Source organism: Diceros bicornis, chromosome 12, assembly GCF_020826845.1.
Source record: "Diceros bicornis minor isolate mBicDic1 chromosome 12, mDicBic1.mat.cur, whole genome shotgun sequence".
Taxonomy (NCBI): domain Eukaryota; kingdom Metazoa; phylum Chordata; class Mammalia; order Perissodactyla; family Rhinocerotidae; genus Diceros; species Diceros bicornis.
The window spans coordinates 15,964,116-15,982,244 of record NC_080751.1 but is presented as its reverse complement, the minus strand read 5'-3'; the positions used below and the strand labels follow the sequence as shown (position 1 = coordinate 15,982,244).

General features: G+C 43.5%; 1 protein-coding gene across 1 annotated transcript; it reads left to right on the top strand.

The window, feature by feature from the left end:
• Positions 1-10,311: 10,311 nt before the first annotated feature.
• Positions 10,312-17,382, top strand: SPR (sepiapterin reductase). The gene is made up of 3 exons (XM_058550955.1): positions 10,312-10,648; positions 11,249-11,539; positions 16,601-17,382. Exons 1-3 carry the CDS (start codon positions 10,327-10,329, stop codon positions 16,789-16,791), a joined length of 804 nt encoding a protein of 267 aa, XP_058406938.1. The 5' UTR covers positions 10,312-10,326; the 3' UTR covers positions 16,792-17,382.
• The last annotated feature ends 747 nt before the right edge of the window (positions 17,383-18,129 follow it).

The following is an 18,129-nucleotide window of genomic DNA, read 5'->3' as shown; positions in this document are numbered from 1 at the left end:
GTCTTATTTCTTCTGTATTTATTAGCTGAAATTTTTCTACAAACTATTCCTCACCAACTAAGGCAAATTGGTTACACCTAAAATAGCATTACAAAAATCACAGGACAGAGTGACGTCAGCATCATGGCAGAGTGAGCTCTCCCCTTAGACTCTTCTCCCTAAAATACAACAAAAAGGACATTCATATACCAACAGAGGACATTCACACAACACAAAAGACATTTGAGAGAACCACGCAGCCATATGTCTGAAGGTGGAGGTGCTGGACCCCCTGGAGGAAGTTAAAGGAGTGCTCCTCTCCTGTCCCAGCAGTGACCCTGGGACTGCTATTGTCGGGGGCGGGAGGAGGGGCCATCCACGGGAAAATAGTCACTCTCCAAGTTTCCTCACAGCCCATGGGAGACCCCCACACGGAGGTGACTGAACTGTTGCAGGGGTGTCTTCATCAACCTAGCACTCCAGGACAGCAGACAGTGAAGGAAGAGTGAGAAGCCCCCAGGATCAGCAGGTGAAAGAAAGCACCCCTCCCCTCACCCAGTGCTCCAGTTCAGCCAGTTGGCCAGAGCACCCACGCATTCCTTAGAAAAGCAGCAGCTAGAGACCAGGGCTTGCAGTGGTCCCAGAATACACAGCTTTTGATGCCCATCCAGTGGAAGCAGGAGGTGGAAGCTGCAAACAGATACTATCACCATGAGGAGGCAAAAATCCACTCCATCAAACAGTATGAAAATTATATTAAATCTCCAAGCAGAAGGAAAATGACAAGCACCCAGAAATCAACCTGAAGGCACAGAAATCTATAATCTAAATGAAAGAGAATTCAAAATAGCTATCATAAAAAAGTTCAATGAGTTACAAGAAAATACAGATAGACAGTTCAATGAAATCAGGAACTTCTTCACAAAAGAGATAGAAACTATAAAGAAAAACCAATCAGAAATGTTGGAGATGAAAAACGCAATGGAGGAGATACAGAAAAATCTGGAGTCTTTATTTATTTATTTCCTTATTTAAATTTTTTGTTTATTGCAGTAACATTGGTTTATAACATTGTAAAAATTTCAGGTGTACATCATTGTACTTCTATTTCTACATAGATTACATCATGTTCACCACCAAAATACTAATTACAACCCATCGCCACACACATGTACCAAATTATCCCTTTCACCCTCCTCCCTCCCCCGTTCCCCTCTGGCAACCTAAGTGCCCATCAAGGGACGAATGGATAAAGAAGATGTGGTATATATACACAATGGAATACTACTCAGCCATAAGAAATGATGAAATCCAGGCATTTGTGACAACATGGATGGACATTGAGGGTATAATGCAAAGTGAAATAAGTCAGAGGGAGAAGGTCAAATACCGTATGATTTCCTTCATTAAGTAGTAGATAATAACAACAATAAACAAACACATAGGGACAGAAATCTGGAGTCTTTAAATAACAGAGCTGACAATATGGAGGGCAGAATTAGTGATCTAGATGATAGGAATACAGAAATGCTTCAGATGGAGGAGGAAAGAGAAGCAAGACTAAAAAGAAATGAAGAAATGCTCTGAGAACTATCTGACTCAATTAGGAAAGGCAACATCAGGATTATAGGTATTCCAGAGGGAGAAGAGAGGGGAAAAGGAGTAGAGAGCTTGTTCAAATAAATAATAGCTGAGAACTTCCCAAACCTGGGGGAGGAGCAAGAAATACTCACTGGAAATTGAATGAAGCCCTAGATGTCCTAACTATATCAATGTAAAAAGATCCTCTCCAAGGCACGTAGTAGTAAAGCTGGCAAAAGTCAATGACAAAGAAAAAATATTAAGGACAGCAAGGCAGAAGGAAAAAACTTTAAAAGGAACCTCTATCAGGCTTTCAGTGGATTTCTCAGCAGAAACCTTACAGGCGAGGAGAGAGTGGAATGATATATTAAAAATTCTGAAACACAAAAATGTTCAGCCAAGAATACTCTATCCAGCAAAAACATCCTTCAGATATGATAGAGAAATAAAAACTTTCCCAGATAAACAAAAGCTAAGGGAGTTCATCGTCACAAGACCACCACTGCAAGACATGCTCAGGAAGAGTCCCATACCCCGCCCCCCCCAAAAAAAGAAAGGGGATGCAAAGCCTTGAGCAAGGAGAAAAACAGGTAGAGAAAATCAGAAAAATTGCAGCTCTCTCTCAGAACAGGTTAGCAATCACTTAATTCTAACATCAAAGATAAAGGGAAGGAAAACACCAAAAATAAATATAATCTCATCATTAACCACAAACACACAACACAAGAGGGAATAAATTGTGACAATAATAACTTAGAAGGGGAAGAGGAAAGGGATGGAATTGACTTAGTCTAAGGAAATAAGAGGCTATCAGAAAATGGACTATCTCATCTACAAGATTTTTTATACAAACCTCATGGTAACCACTAAACAAATAAACAGAACAGAGACACAAATGATAAATAAAGAAAAAACTAAAAAAACCATCATAGACAACTACCAAACTGAATTGGTGGTTGGAAACACATGGGATGAGAAACAAAGGAAAAGCAGAACTGGAAAATGAGTGATAAAATGTCAGCATTAAGCCCTCATATATTAATAATCACTCTAAATGTGAATGGATTGAATTCTCCAATCAAAAGACACAGAGTGGTGGGATGGATTGAAAAACAAGACCCAACAATATGTTGCCTCCAGGAAACACATCTCAGCTCTAAAGACAAACACAGGCTCAGAGTGAAGGGATGGAAGACAATACTCCAAGCTAATGGCAAACAAAAGAAAGCAGGCATTCTCATACTTATATCAAGCCAAGTAGACTTCAAGATAAAACAGGTAATGAGAGACAAATAGGGGCAGTATATAATGATAAAAGGGAAACTCAACCAAGAAGACATAACACTTACAAATGTATATGCACCCAACACAGGAGCACCAAAGTATATAAAGCAACTATTAACAGACCTAAAAGGAGATATTAACAGCAACATAATAATAGTAGGGGCCCTTAACACCTCACTTACATCACAGACAGAAAGTCAACAAGGAAATAGTGGACTTAAATGAAAAACTAGACCAGATGGACTTATAGATATACAGAGAGCACTCCATCCAAATACAGCAGAATACACATTCTTCTCAAGCGCACATGGAACATTCTCAAGGATAGACCTTATGTCAGGAAACAAGACAAGCCTCAATAAATTTAAGAACATTGAAATCATATCAAGCATATTTCCCAATCATATGTTATGAAACTAGAAATCAACTACAAGGAAAAAACTGGGAATGTGACAAAGATGTGGAGACTAAACAACATGCTACTGAACAACCAATGGATCAATGAAGAAATTAAAGGAGAAATCAAAAAATATCTGGAGACAAATGAAAATAAAAATACACCATAACAACTCATATGGGATGCAGCAAAAGTGGTCCTACGAGGGAAATTCATAGCAATACAGGCCCACCTTAACAAACAAGAAAAATTTCAAATAAACAATCTTAAACTAAACCTAACAGAATTAGAAAAAGAAGAACAAAGCCCAAAGTCAGAAGAAGGAGGAAAATAATAAAAATTAAAGCAGAAATAAATGAAATTGAAACTAACAAAGAAAAAGAGCAGAAAGGATCAATGAAACTAAGAGTTGGTTCTTTGAGAAGATAAACAAACTTGACAAATCCTTAGTCAGACTCACTAAGAAAAAAAGAGAGAAGGCTCAAATAAATTAAATTAGAAATGAAAGAGGAGAAATTACAAAAGATACTACAGAAATACAAAAGATTATAAGAGAATACTATGAAAAACTATATGCCAACAAATTGGACAATCTAGAAGACATGGATAAATTCTTAGACTCATGCAACCTCCCAAAACTGAATCAAGAAGAAATAGGGAATCTGAACAGACCAATCACAAGTAAAGAGATTGAAACACTAATCTAAAACCTTCCAAAAAATAAAAGTCCAGTGGGCCAGATGGCTTCTCTGGAGAATTCTACGAAACATTTAAAGAAGATTTAATACCTGTCCTTCTCAAACTATTCCAAAAAATAGAGGAAGATGGAACACTTCCTAACACATTCTACAAGGCCAACATCACCCTGATCTCAAAGCCAGACAAGGATAACACAAAGAAGGAAAATTATAGGCCAATATTGCTGATGAACATGGATGCAAAAATCCTACACAAAATATTGGCAAACCAAATACAGCAATATATAAAAAAGATAGTACACCATGATCAAGTGGGATTTATACCAGGGACACAGGGATGGTTCAACACCTGCAAATCAATCAATGTGATATACCACATTAATGAAATGAGGAATAAAAACCACATGATCATATCAGCAGATGAAGAGAAAGCATTTGACAAGATCCAACATCCATTTATGATAAAAACTCTCAATAAAATGGGAATAGAAGGAAAGTACCTCAACATAATAAAGGCCATATATGACAAACCCACAGCCAACATCATACTCAGTGGGGAAAAACTGAAAGCCCTCCCACTGAGAACAGGAACAAGACAAGGGTGCCCACTCTCACCACTCTTATTCAACATAGTACTGGCAGTTTTGGCCAGAGAAATTAGGCAAGAAAAAGGAATAAAGGAATCCAAATAGGCAATGAAGAAGTGAAACTTTGGCTGTTTGCAGACGACACAATTTTATATAGAGAAAACCCTAAAGAATCCACTGGAAAACTACTAGAAATAATCAACAACTACAGCAAAGTTGCGGGGTACAAAAGCAACTTCCAAAAATCAGTTGCATTTCTATACTCTAATAACGAACTAACAGAAAGAGAACTCAAAAATACAATCTCATTTACAATCACAACAAAAAGAATAAAATATCTAGGAATAAATTTAACCAAGAAGGTGAAAGATCTATAAAATGAAAACTATAAGACATTATTGAAAGAAATTGATGATGACATAAATGAAAAGATATCCCATGCACATGGATTGGAAGAATAAACATAGTTAAAATGTCCATACTACCTAAAGCAATCTACAGATTCAATGCAATCCCAATCAGAATCCCAATGACATTCTTCACGGAAATAGAACAAAGAATCACAAAATTCAGATGGGGCTACAAAAGACCTTGAATAGCTAAAGCAATCCTGAGAAAAAAGAACAAAGCTGGAGGCATCACAATCCTTGACTTTAAAATATACTACCAAGCTATAGTAATCAAAACAGCATGGTACTGGTACAAAAACAGACACACAGATCAATGGAACAGAATCGAAAGCCCACAAATAAAACCACACATCTACGGACAGCTAATCTTTGACAAAGGAGCTAAGAACATACAATGGAGAAAGGAAAGTCTCTTCAATAAATGGTGTTAGGAAAACTGGACAGCCGCATGCAAAAGAATGAAAGTAGATCATTATCTTTCACCATACATAAAAATTAACTCAAAATGGATCAAAGAATTGAAGGTAAGACTTGAAACCATAAAACTCCTAGAAGAAAATATAGGCAGTACACTCTTTGACGTGGGTCTTAGAGGAGTCTTTTCGAATTCCATGTCTACTCGGACGAGGGAAACAAAAGGAAAAATAAACAAGTGGGACTTCATCAGCCTAAAGAGCTTCTGCAAGGCGACAGAAACCAGGATCGAAATGAAAAGACAATCCACCAGTTGGGAGAAAATACTTGCAAATCACATATCTGACAAGGGGTTAATCTCCACAATATATAAAGAACACATACAACTCAATAACAACAACAAAACAACCCGATCAAAAAATGGGCAGAGGATATGAACAGACATTTTTCCAAAGAATATATACAGATGGCCAATAGGCATATGAAAAGATGTTCAACATCACTAATCACCAGGGAAATGCAAATCAAAACTACACTAAGATATCACCTTACACCCATTAGGATGGCTATAATCACCAAGACAAAAAATAACAAACGTTGGAGAGGTTGTGGAGAAAAGGGAACCCTGATACACTGCTGGTGGGAATGCAAACTGATGCAGCCTCTATGGGAAACAGTGTGGAGATTCCTCAAAAAATTAAAAATAGAAATACCATATGACCCAGCTATCCCACTACTGGGTATTTACCCAAAGAACTCGAAATCACCAATCCAAAGAGACTAATTCACCCCTGTGTTCATTGCAGCATTCTTCACCATAGCCAAGACATGGAAGCAACCCAAGTGTCCATCGACTGATGATTGGATAAAGAAGATGTGATATATATATACGTATATATATATATATATATACACAGTGGCATGCTACCCAGCCATAAAAACACAAAATCGTCCCATTTGCAGCATGGATAGACCTTGAGGGTATCATGTTAAGTGATATAAGCTAGACAGAGAAAGACAAACACTGTATGATTTCACTCATATGTGGAAGATAAACTAACACACAGACAGAGAGAACAGTTCGGTGGTTACCAGGGGGAAGGGGGTTGGGGGTGGGCACAAGGGGTGAAGGGGTGCATTTACATGGTGACTGACAAATAATAATGTACAAGTGAAATTTCACAATGTTATAAACTATTATGACCTCAATAAAAAAAAAACCACAGGACAAATGTTAAATTCTTCCCTTTTAAATTGCCAATTTTCAGAATAATGGGTTGGTGTCCTACTTACCTCCAATGGTGACCAATATATTTTATTTTTTAAGTATTATTATGAATTCATTGGCTTTTATATATTCTATGTGGTTCATCCAATTACAGTTTCTCTTTGTTTTTGAAACTCAAATTGTTCCACATTTGATTTGTTTTAAAATACTCTATCAAAAGTGAAGGGGGTAGATGAAACAAGAATGGCAAATGTTGATAATTGTTCAAGTTGGGTGTTGGGTACATGTGGGTACATAACACTACTTCCTTTAAGAAGAAGTTTTTTAAAATTGTTCCATCTTTGGCCAATGGCAACTCCTTCATACCGGCTCCTGTGTCCTTTTGTGTGACCTCATTAATTTTTTATGGATTCCTTGTTCTCTTGCAGAAAGCAAAATATTCCAGGCTCATCTTGTATATTTCTTCCCTAGACTTGGAATCAGCCATTTCTCCAGGGAACCCTGGTTCCTTTTAATGAAAAATGGTACTTAGAGACCACATTATAGTGGTGTTCTTTGCCATTGGATTGCCATTGCTTTTAAGCCTTTCCAGTAGATGGAGCTAGAAAATATTTATTTGGGGGAGGGGGTGGATTCTCAGTTTATGCCAATATTTCTAATTCATTTTTCCCCAGCATTTTATTATAAAAAACTTAAATATATAGAGAATTTGAAAGGATTGTATAGACTATTGGTGTATCTTCTTTGGAGAAATGTCTATTCAGATCCCTTACTCACTTTTTAATTGGGTTATCTGTCTTTTTATTACTGAGTTGTAAGTATGGTTCATTTAAAAAAACCTTTGTTATTTAGAAATAATTTCAGACTTTTGAAAAGTCGCAAAAATAGTACTAACTCCCGTACACCTTTAACCCAGATTTCCCAAATGTTAACATTTTATCACCCTTGCTTTATTCATTCCACTTTTTTTTCCAAAACATTTGAGAGTAAGTTGCAGATAAAATGCCCCTTTATCTCTAAATACTTCGATGTATTTCCAAAAACAAGGACATTTTCTTACATAATTACAGTTCACTGGTCAAAATCAGGAAATGATACAATCCCAGTAACTAACCTACAGATCTCATTCAAATTTCAACAATTTTTCCACTAATCTCCTTTATCAGGTTTAGGCTTTTCAATTTATTTCAACATATCCCTTACCTTTCAGGAATTTGCACCTGTAAAAACAATATTGTTGCCAATTGCTATTGCAATAGTTCCCAAACTTGTTTGCACATTAGAATCATCTGAAGATCTTTTAAAAATTCCAAGTCCAGGCCTGTGGGACACAGGCATCAGTGTTTTTGAAGTTCTTCAGTGACTCCAATGTGCAGACAAATTTGGGAACCATTGTGCTATAGTTAAAGGAATTCTATGGGCTGTGTTGCCCTTGAAATATTACTTGTAAATTACTGAAATATTACTCAAAATAATACCGGCATTAGTGGGAGGTGTGGGGCAGATAATCATCTTCCTCAGAAAGGAAGGATTTCCCAGGCTCTCAGCCAGTCCAGGCAAACCACACTCTTCTTGGGGTTTTTTTCCAAACGGTTCCTCCTAAAAGCAGCCAGCTTTAGAAGAGGCGAGGTCTGATTTTTAACCATCCCTTCATTGTTCTCACCCTTCTTTAAAGCCTGGCACATGGTAGAAATTCAATAAACGTCAAATGAAGGAATGGATGCATTATGCTTTCACCAACCTGTTTTTCAAGGCCTGGAGAGCAGGGAGAAGCTATTAAAAGTTGTTTAAAGAGTAGGCCATTGGGCCAGTAAAAAAGAGTTTAGCTTTGGAGCAATCAGATTTAAGATCTTTACCTTCTATCATTAATAGATAAGTGAAAAGCAGGGCAGCTTCAACGGTTTACACATATACACAGAGTCCTACCTGTGTTAACATATCGAATGCCTGCTTCCCTCTCCCCAGGCCCACCTCTCCACAGTCATGCAGCACAGTGGTCTGATTGTTAAATGTTTTGACCATCACCACTGGGTAAGTAGGCAGCTATGCATCAAGAGCAGGAGACGCCAATGCCTTCACCTGTGAGTGGTGAGGGTCTTGGCAAACTGGAGCCCCAGTCTCCCTCCCAAGAGGCACTGCTGCTCACCTCAACCAGAACCCAGCTTGCCCGACCTTCCCAATATTCAAAAGAAGCTAGAAAATCTCCCACTTTAGAAATGTCACATCAAAAAAAAAAAAAAAGCCTTACTGGGGCCAAACAAAACACAACTGTAGACTTGATCTGGACACCACTTTAATCTCTGCCATTGTTAATGAGAGAACTCTTAGAAAGATTAGTCATAGGTATTGGAGAACCAATGCACCCGGAAGAGAAAAACGTGTTTTTGGTGTTATTGTATAAAAGTGAAAGTAACTGCAATAAATTCTACAATTTTTTGGCTTCCAATTCAAATTCAATTTTACAGACTCTTCCTTTAACTTCCTTGAATTTATACTTGCTGTCTTTTCTCTAATACTGAAAATCTTGGCTCCTAACAATATTAGCATAATTATTTTCTTTGTCCTACTTTATATAAAATAGTTTCAGAATAATACTATGCATATTAACAATAAATCTACTAAATGAAGTTTAAGGTTTCTCTGAAGTTTCATTTGTTCTTAGAATATGTTCCATGTCTGAACCGTACATTTCACAAAATGTTTGTGGTAAAGGCACCTATGTTGACAAGAGAAAAGCTTCCCCCAAAATTGTTTTGGTGTTGGTAATGATAGCCCACAGCACAAGGAAGCAAAATACATTTTTTCCAGGAGCCTAACAAGGCCACTTTGCCGTCCATCCCCAGGGGAGGGAACAGCCCTGAGAGGGCTTGGCTGAGTTATGAGAGGTTACTTACCGCTCTTGCTAAATTCTGAAGAGACTCCTTTGTAAGGAAATTTGTAGCTGTCTGCCAACTTTCCCATCTTCCCTCTCTCCTTGAAAAAAACCCGGAAATGTGGGTTTTCTGAATCGCAAGCCTGGAAGTTCAGACTTAGGTGATCATCTGCATAAACTTGAAGCTGAGAGTGGACAGAATTGCCTACTAGGAAGAGTGTAGCATGAGTGGGTGCAGAATCCTGGGGAACACAGACCTTTATGGAGGGAGGAGTCAGAAATCTCAGAGAGGTAGAGGAACCGGCGCGAGCACCGAGTTGCTCAGAGCCTAGTAAGGGAGAAGAGGTTTTTACATCACTTGGAGGAGCGACTGCGGTTCTCCAGGAGGTAGCTCCTGTTACCCACAGGGCGGCGAGTTTCCCAAGCCCTAAACTGGCATGCGCTTCATTCAGGGCTTTTGCTGGCCACGTACAGTGATGCCAGCACGGAGCTAGATGGCGTGACCTGGAGAAGGTCACTTGTGCAAGGAAGCTGGGTCTGGACTTGGGAGGAGAATGAGTCCCAGCGTGGGATTGAACGTGCGGTTGTGCCGGGCGAAGAAGGAGGCCGCGCTCGGCACTGAGCTAGGATTTCCCGTGGAGGCCGCGCCTCCCGGCCCCTTGGGTTTAGCCCTTTCGCGCTGACTCTGACCGCGCTGGTGCCTCCGCCTCTGCCACCAGCGGCCAAGGAAATAAGCACCGGGAGGCCACAGTCCTTGGCCTTAGGTTCCCGCCCTGGCCCTGTCGCCCGCCTACTCCCGTCGCGGCCCCGCCCACCGCGGCCGCCCCGCCCCTGCCGGGTCCAAGGTCCCGGAGCAAGTAGGCGGAGGTCGGAAGCATGGAGCGTGGCAGCGGCAAGGAGGGTGGCCTGGGGCGCACGGTGTGCGTGCTGACTGGGGCTTCCCGCGGCTTCGGCCGGGCGCTGGCCCCGCTCCTGGCCCCCCTGCTGTCAGCCGGTTCCGTGCTGGTCCTCAGCGCCCGCGACGACGAGGCGCTGCGGCAGCTGGAGGCCGAGCTGGGCGCCGCGCGACCGGGCCTACGCGTGGTGCGGGTGCCCGCCGACCTGGGTGCCGAGGCCGGCTTGCAGCAGCTTCTCGGCGCCCTGCGTGAGCTCCCCGGGCCCGAGGGGCTGCAGCGAGTGCTGCTCATCAACAACGTGGGTAAGACGCCCGCCAGCGGGAGGCGTGCTCCTTGTGTGAGCTCTTGGAATACTGCTTAGCGTCCCTTTCTGTTCCTCCCTCTCACTTCCCCCACCGCTTGAAACTTTAAAGGGCAGAAAGACCTGAGTCAGAAAAGACGCCTGAACGTCTTAGTTGTTTCAGCGAGGTGTGGAGGAAGACTTGGCGCCCTCCCCCCAACTCCTCCCGGTTTCAAGGCCTGGTTTTCCAAAACGCCAGTCAACTTTCCCGATCGCCTTCTCGGCGCCCTCTGGCGGAGGCCTGAGTCGGGGCCTGGGGTCTCCCAGCACTAGTCAATTCCCCCGCTTCTCCAAATGGCCCCCAGAGTTCTCCCCCAGTCCCAGAGTAGGGCGTGCCTCTTCTCATTCTGCAACTTGGGGTAAGTGGATTCCCCAGGTGTGTCTGTCTGCAAAGCGGGGAAGAGAGAGGCATCCTCAGAAGCACTAGGGAGATGCCTCTAGATCCGGATGGGACGGGGGGGGGGGGGGGGGGGGGAGGGTGGCGCTTGGAGGGATTTGGAGAGGGCTAGGGGAAGAGAAAGCCCCACCTGCACTGGGTGATTGCTAAGGTCTGATTTTTCAGGCACTCTTGGGGATGTGTCCAAAGGCTTCGTGGACCTGGCTGACTCAACTGAAGTGAACAACTACTGGGCTCTGAACTTGACCTCCATGCTCTGCCTGACTTCTGGCATCCTGAAGGCCTTCCCGAACAGTCCTGGCCTCAGCAGGACCGTGGTTAACATTTCGTCCATCTGTGCCCTGCAGCCTTTCAAGGGCTGGGCACTGTACTGTGCGGGGAAGGCTGCCCGTGACATGATGTTCCAGGTCCTGGCCACAGAAGAACCGAGTGTAAGGGTGCTGAGCTATGCCCCAGGTAGGTGTGGCATTACTGCCATCTCTGACCCCGGTAACCAGCTGGTTCCCCTTCGGGGGCTGGGCAAGGGGCCTCCAGGAAAGGGCCCACAGAGTATATTGTCCCTGAATCATGACCCCATCACTCGTTAAGGGAAATAGAGGCTTCCAGGAAGTTAGAGCTGATGGGGGCAGGGAGCCATAGTTGCAGGGCACAGTGGGGAGCTGCCTAGACTGGAGAATGGGGCCAGAAAGTCTGAGATATTGGAGTTTGAAAGACAATTAGGGTTTGAATTCCAGGCCTGTGCCCCATTTCCTCATGTGAAGCAGGGAAGATGCTACCTGTCTCATAGGTCAGTTTGGAGGATGGAATGAGATAATATATATGAAAATGATCATTAACTGTGAAGTACTATCTAATTGTTAGCACTTCTCATTGTTAGATAGGACTTATCGCATTGTATTATCTTCATATGTATGTTTCTCTACTTCTCTATCTTGATAGGAAAGCTTTAAAGGCAGGGACTGTGCACTGTTCATCTGTATGTCCCCAGCACCTAGCAAAGCGCTCCACTGAGTCAGTTTGCAGTAAATGTTAGATGAATGAAGAGCAGGCAGACATTGTTGAATGCTGACTATCTAGGCTGAACTGTGCTGGAACACTAGGGGGATGCTGGGATAAATAAGATAGGGCCCCTGTCCTCACGAAAAGGGTAGGGGGTCTTGTGACACTTGCTCTGGTTCTCACCACCCTACCATGATGCCACTGTGCCCCTTTCTTAAAAGTGAGGCTTCCAGTCTAGGCTTGAGGTTGCTGGAATTAGAAGGTGGTGACATAGCTGTTGTAAAAGGTCTGAGCAACTTAGATGGAGATCCAATAGTCTATTCTCCTTGAAACCCTGTGGGTAAAGAGGTAGAGTGACCTGACTAAAGCCCAGACATGGCAGAGCAGGATCCAACCCTGCCTCCAAGTTCATGATCAGTGCCATTTCTATTTCCTTACGCTCTCCAGTACCCAATCCTCCCTCCCTAACACATGCACAGTTATTTTTGCAGCCAGCATTCAACTCAGCACCTACTCTGAGCTCAGCCTAGGACTCAACTCAATCAACAGTGAGCAAATGAAAACTACAGCCACGGTCAGACTCTAGAATGCCATGTGACTGGCTTAGATCTCAGGGGGCTGCCCTAGGCATTATGAGGAAGTTGAACTTTTTTCAAGGCTCCCAGGGCCTGAATGAAGGCTGAGACCAGTTGGGTTTTCATTTCAGTCTCTGGAAGAATGTCCTAACAGGTGTCCAAAGAAGGAATGGGCTGTTTAGAAAGGTAACAAGTCTCCACTTAGCAGGGATGCACAGATGGTTGAAAGACATACAAGGATCAGGAGGATGACTCTCCTTCCAACCCTGAGATTCCTTAATTTTCTGCCCCTGAGGCTCCTTAACTCCAAATTCTGGGGTGCTGTGGTTCCTATGAAGAATAGAAAGTACCTGTAAGAGATCAAGAAGGGAGTAATTCTCTTCTGGTGGGGTGACCAGAGATGGCTTTATTGGAGGTAGCTGAACAGGACATTGACCTTGAGGGCTGCTTCCATATCAGCAGATGGAAGACACTCCTGATAAATGCGTGTAAAGGTGGGAAAACTCTCCAAACTTATTTTATGAGGCCAGCATTTCCCTGATAACAAAACCAGACAAGGACACTGTAAGGAAAGAAAATTACAGGCCAAATCCTTGATGAACATAGAGGCATAAGTCCTCAACAAAATTATTAGCAAACCAAGTTCAACAATACATTAAAAGGATCATACAGTAGGCTGGAGGAGGGAATCTAATGGTGGCTGCCAGTGTCTGGGTCAGCACGACTGAACTGGATCACCATGGTGGCTGGTCCCTGGGTGAGGTGGGCCCAGCTGCCTTCTGCCTCTCCAAGATGCACTCCAAGCTTAGTTTTAAGAAATTTATTGACCTCTCAAAATTATATCTGCCAATAAAAGTGGTGACTTCCCAAGTGGTAGAAAGAAATTTTGTTTGCAGCCACTACCAGGCTTTACCAAGACGAACAATTAAGTGCAAGGCTTAAGGAACCACAGGTCTGCAGACTCAGTCGCTGCCAGGCATTGATATGAAGAAACAGTAATATCAGCACACATGTATTATCTTTATCCTGGAGTATGCACCATGGTTGTGACAGCAAGATCGAGCCTGCTTTCTTAAACAAAAAGGATCATACACCATGATCTAGTGGGATTTATTCCAGGGGTGCAAGGATGGTTCAACATCTGCAAATCAATCAATGCAATACACCACATTAACGAAGTGAAGAATAAAAATTATATGATCATTTCAATGATGCAAAAAAAAACATTTGACAAAATTCCACATCCATTTATGGTTAAAAAAAAAAAACTCAACAAAGTGGGTATAGAGGGAATGTACCTCGACATAACAAAGGCCGTATATGGCAAGCCCACAGCTAACATCATATTCAATGGTGAAAAGCTTGAAAAATTTTCCTCTAAGATGAGGAACAAGACAAGGATGCCCACTCTCACCACTTTTATTCAGTGTAGTATTGGAAGTCCTAGCCAGAGCAATTAGGCAAGAAAAAGAAAGAAAAGTCATCCAGATTGGAAAGGGAAGAGGTAAAACTGTCTCTATTTGCAGATAACATGATATTATATATAGGAAACCCTAAAGACTCCACCAAAAAACTGTTAGAAATAATAAATGAATTCAGTAAAGTTGCAAAATCAATATACAAAAATCATTTTCATTTCTTCTACATTAATAATGAGCTATCAAAAAGAAATTAAGAAAACAGTCCCATTTAGAATTACATCAAAAGAAATACCTAGGAATAAATTTAACCAAAGGGCTGAAAGACCTGTACACTGAAGACTACAAGACATTGATGCAAGAAATTGAAGAAGACACAAATAAATGGAAAGCTATTCCATTCTCATGGGTTGGAAGAATTAATATTGTTAAAATGTCCATACTATCCAAAGCAATCTACAGGTTCAATACAATCTGTATCAAAATTCCAATGGCATTTTTCACAGAAGTAGAACAAACAATCCTAAAATTTGTGTGGAACCAGAAAAGACCCTGAATAGCCAAAGCAATCTTGAGAAAGAAGAACAGAGCTGGAAGCATCAGGCTCCCTGACTTCAAACTATATCACAAAGCTATAGTAATCAAAACAGTATGGTGTTGGCATAAAAACAGACACATTTCACCAGTGAAACCATCTAGTCTTGGTGTCTTGGAGAAGATCATTTTGGGTTGAAGTTTTGGAGTGACTTATTAGTTTCATTAACTTAGATGTACAAATCTCTCCCTAGATTTGGGAAGTTCTCGGCCATTATTTCTTTAAATAAGCTTTCTGCTCCTTTTCCCCTCTGGGACTTCAATAATGCATAATTGTTTCTTTTAATGGTATCCCCTAATTAATGTTGGTTTTCTTCACTCTTTTTCGTTTTGCTCCACTGACTGGATGATTTCAAATGACCTGTCTTCTAGTTCACTAATTTTTTCTTCTGCTTGGTTGAGCCTGCTGTTGATCTCTCTGTTCTTCAGTTCAGTCATTGTATTCTTCAATTCTAGCATTTCATTTTGTTTTTTAAAATAGTTTCTATTTCTTTGTCGAACTTCTCATTTTGTTCATGCATTGTTTTCCTAATTTCATTTAGTTTTCTCTGTTTTCTTCAAGTTCTCTGTATTTCTTTAAGAGGAGTATTCTGAATTCTTTGTCAGACAGTTCATAGATTTCGTTTCTTGAGGTTTAGTCCTTGGAGTTTTAAGAGTTTCCTTTGGTGGTGTCATGTTTCCTTGATCATTCATGATCCTTGTGGCCTTGCATTGGTGTCTGTGCATTTGAGGAAGTAGGTACCTCTTCCAGTCTTTACAGACTGACTTTGGTAGGCAAAGTCCTTTATCAGTCAACCCATCCAGTGATTCTGGGTAGGCCATCTGGTGATGCCCATGGCGGGCTTGCTGCTGGAGTCCCTGGACAGCCTGTTTCTGGAGTGGATCCAAAGCCTGGGTCCATGAAGTCAGCCTGGCACTGGGCCTGGCTGGGAGCCTGGGATGGTGGGAGCCTGCCAGGAGCCTGGTGCCATGGAGCCGCCAAGACCATGGGAGCCAGCTGGTACTGGAATGGATCAGGGGCCTGGGTTTTCAGGGAGCCTGGAGCTGAGGAAGCTGCCTAGGGCTGTGGGAACTGCTGTGGGCTGCTGAGACTGCTGGAGCTGGCAGGCATTGGGGTGAGCTGGGGGCCTGGGTTCATGGGAGCTCACAGGGAGCCACCTAGGGCCATGGGAGTTGGTCTGGTGCTGGGGTGGGCTGGCTTGGGTCCCCAGTGAAATCAGGTGCTCACTTCACTCTCCTTCTTCCACAGGGAGAGTGTGTCTCTCCATGCTGGGCTGCCTGGGCTTGAGGGAGTAGGGGTCATAGGGGTAGTATGAATCTATTTTTCCTACCCTCCTCAATGTGTCCTTGGCTCTTGTGAAAGTAATTTCATACTCAGTTAGTTGTTCAAATTGATGGTCCTTTGAGAGGAAAAGTGCTAGAAATTCCTATACCACCATTTTGCTGCCCCCAGTGATGTTTTAGTCAGATGAATTTAGCAGAGGGCTACAGGTGGATTTGAAGCAGGCAGAGAAGCAGGGTTGTATAAAGGGCCTGAATGTCGGGGTGTGTAGAAGCAGAAGGGTCCTACCCAGTGACTGGTTGGCTGTGGGGCAGAGCAGGGAGGGAGGAGGAGGTGATGGAGGTTTTGAGTCTGGGAGGAGAGTACTTCATTAATAGAAATGGGAAAGTCAGGAGGAGGTCCTGGTTGGACAGGAGATGATAAGCTTGGTTGTAGACATTGTGGTCTGGAGGGACCATGTTCAGTGGCATTGGAATTTGAGTCTGGATCTCAGTAGTGACAGAGTGGAGCCTTTGGTGACCCTAACCACAAATGTCAGGCAAGATGAGGTGTCGCCTCTTGGCCAGACCTGACTCTACACCACTCCACACACATGGCAGGGGCCTTTGCCTCAGCTGTGTCCGCTCATCTTCTGCTCTTCATCCCCTAGGTCCACTGGACACAGACATGCAACAGCTGGCCCGGGAGACCTCCGTGGACCCAGACTTGCGAAAAAGGCTGCAGGAGCTAAAGACAAAGGGGGAGCTGGTGGATTGCAAGATGTCAGCCCAGAAACTGCTAAGCTTGCTGCAACAGGACGTGTTCAAGTCTGGAGCCCATGTTGACTTCTACGATAAATAAGCCCATGTCCTTGGCTTCCTGGGGCTTTCCTCCCCCTCTTTCAGGCACACCCAGGAGCCCTGTGCCTCCCCATATCCTGTCACAGTGGCGCCGCCAGCCCTGCCTTACACAGATAAGCACTCATGCCTGCTGTCCTGCCCTCAGATCCAGCCAGCTGTGAGGGCGTCGGGTCGCTGGAGTTCCTGGTTCTTAGGAGTTTGTGTTGACCACCCTGAGTTAAGAGTAGGTTTGGGAGAGAGCAGTCATGGGTGTTGGTGTTCTCTCTCTCCAGGAATAGAATTTTAGAGATGAGAAAAGCAGGACAGGAAGCTGAAACACTGGAGAGAGGTTGGGTCTCATGCCTATGACCAGTCCATGGGGACAGGGAGGGTGAGCTGGTGTCAAATGGAAAGGCCCGTGTAGATTCACAGACAGCCTGGAGGGGAGGGAGAACAGTGCAAGTTCTGGACCACAGGGATGCCCCTTGCTCAGGGTAGCAGGACTTGCTATTGAACCTCATGTCCTCATTCTGATGCCTCCTCCCTCCGGAATCTACCATCTGTTCATGTACATGTCAAAGGCAGATACAAATAAAATGTGGATTGTCTCTTATTAACGCCTGCTTTTTCCTCTGATACAGGGCCCATGACTAACTCCCTGGTTCGCTAGGCCCAGGGGTGTTCCTGAAGCAGTTAACCCAAATGTGGGGTGCTGCCCTTATTTTCTGGGGAGTTGTTTTGGGGCTGTCTGCCTCTTCTCACTGAAGAGGCTCTCACTGCCACTTCTCCCCTTCCAGTGGAAGCCCAGGTTCAAACAGAGTTGGCCAAGATGGACGTTTGTGCTTTGGCTATACTGACCCCAGTCTTTACTACCCTTTCCTTACCCTTGACCTATGTAAAGGGAATACAGCCTTCAGGGCCTGACTCATAGCCTCCCTTGCCCTCAGGGAGGGGTCCTTTCCCTGGCCCTCTTGAATTCCCACTTCTGCCCTTTGCTCACATGGCAATGCTCTGAATGAATCTCAGCTCCTCAGGGGGCCTGTCGTGGGCCCTCCTGTTATTGTCCATCTGGTCCGTGGTCCTGGTCCTCAGTGGGCTGGGCTTAGGACCAACATGCCTTTGTGGGAGGTAGGCAAGATACCAAGAGAGGGAAGCCCTGAGAAACGAGGGTCGTGACCAAACCTATCCTGTAGGTCGGTGATTTGGGCCAGCCTGTGAGCCCCACAGTGGTGGTGGTCTTCAGCCAGCCCCTCGCCCCTGGCCCTTATTTGGGAGGAGAGACCATGGTCCCTGCCAGCCGTCTCCAGGACTCAGCTCTGCCTCTGATGGTGCAGGAGAGTACTCTCTTCGCTCCTTCTTG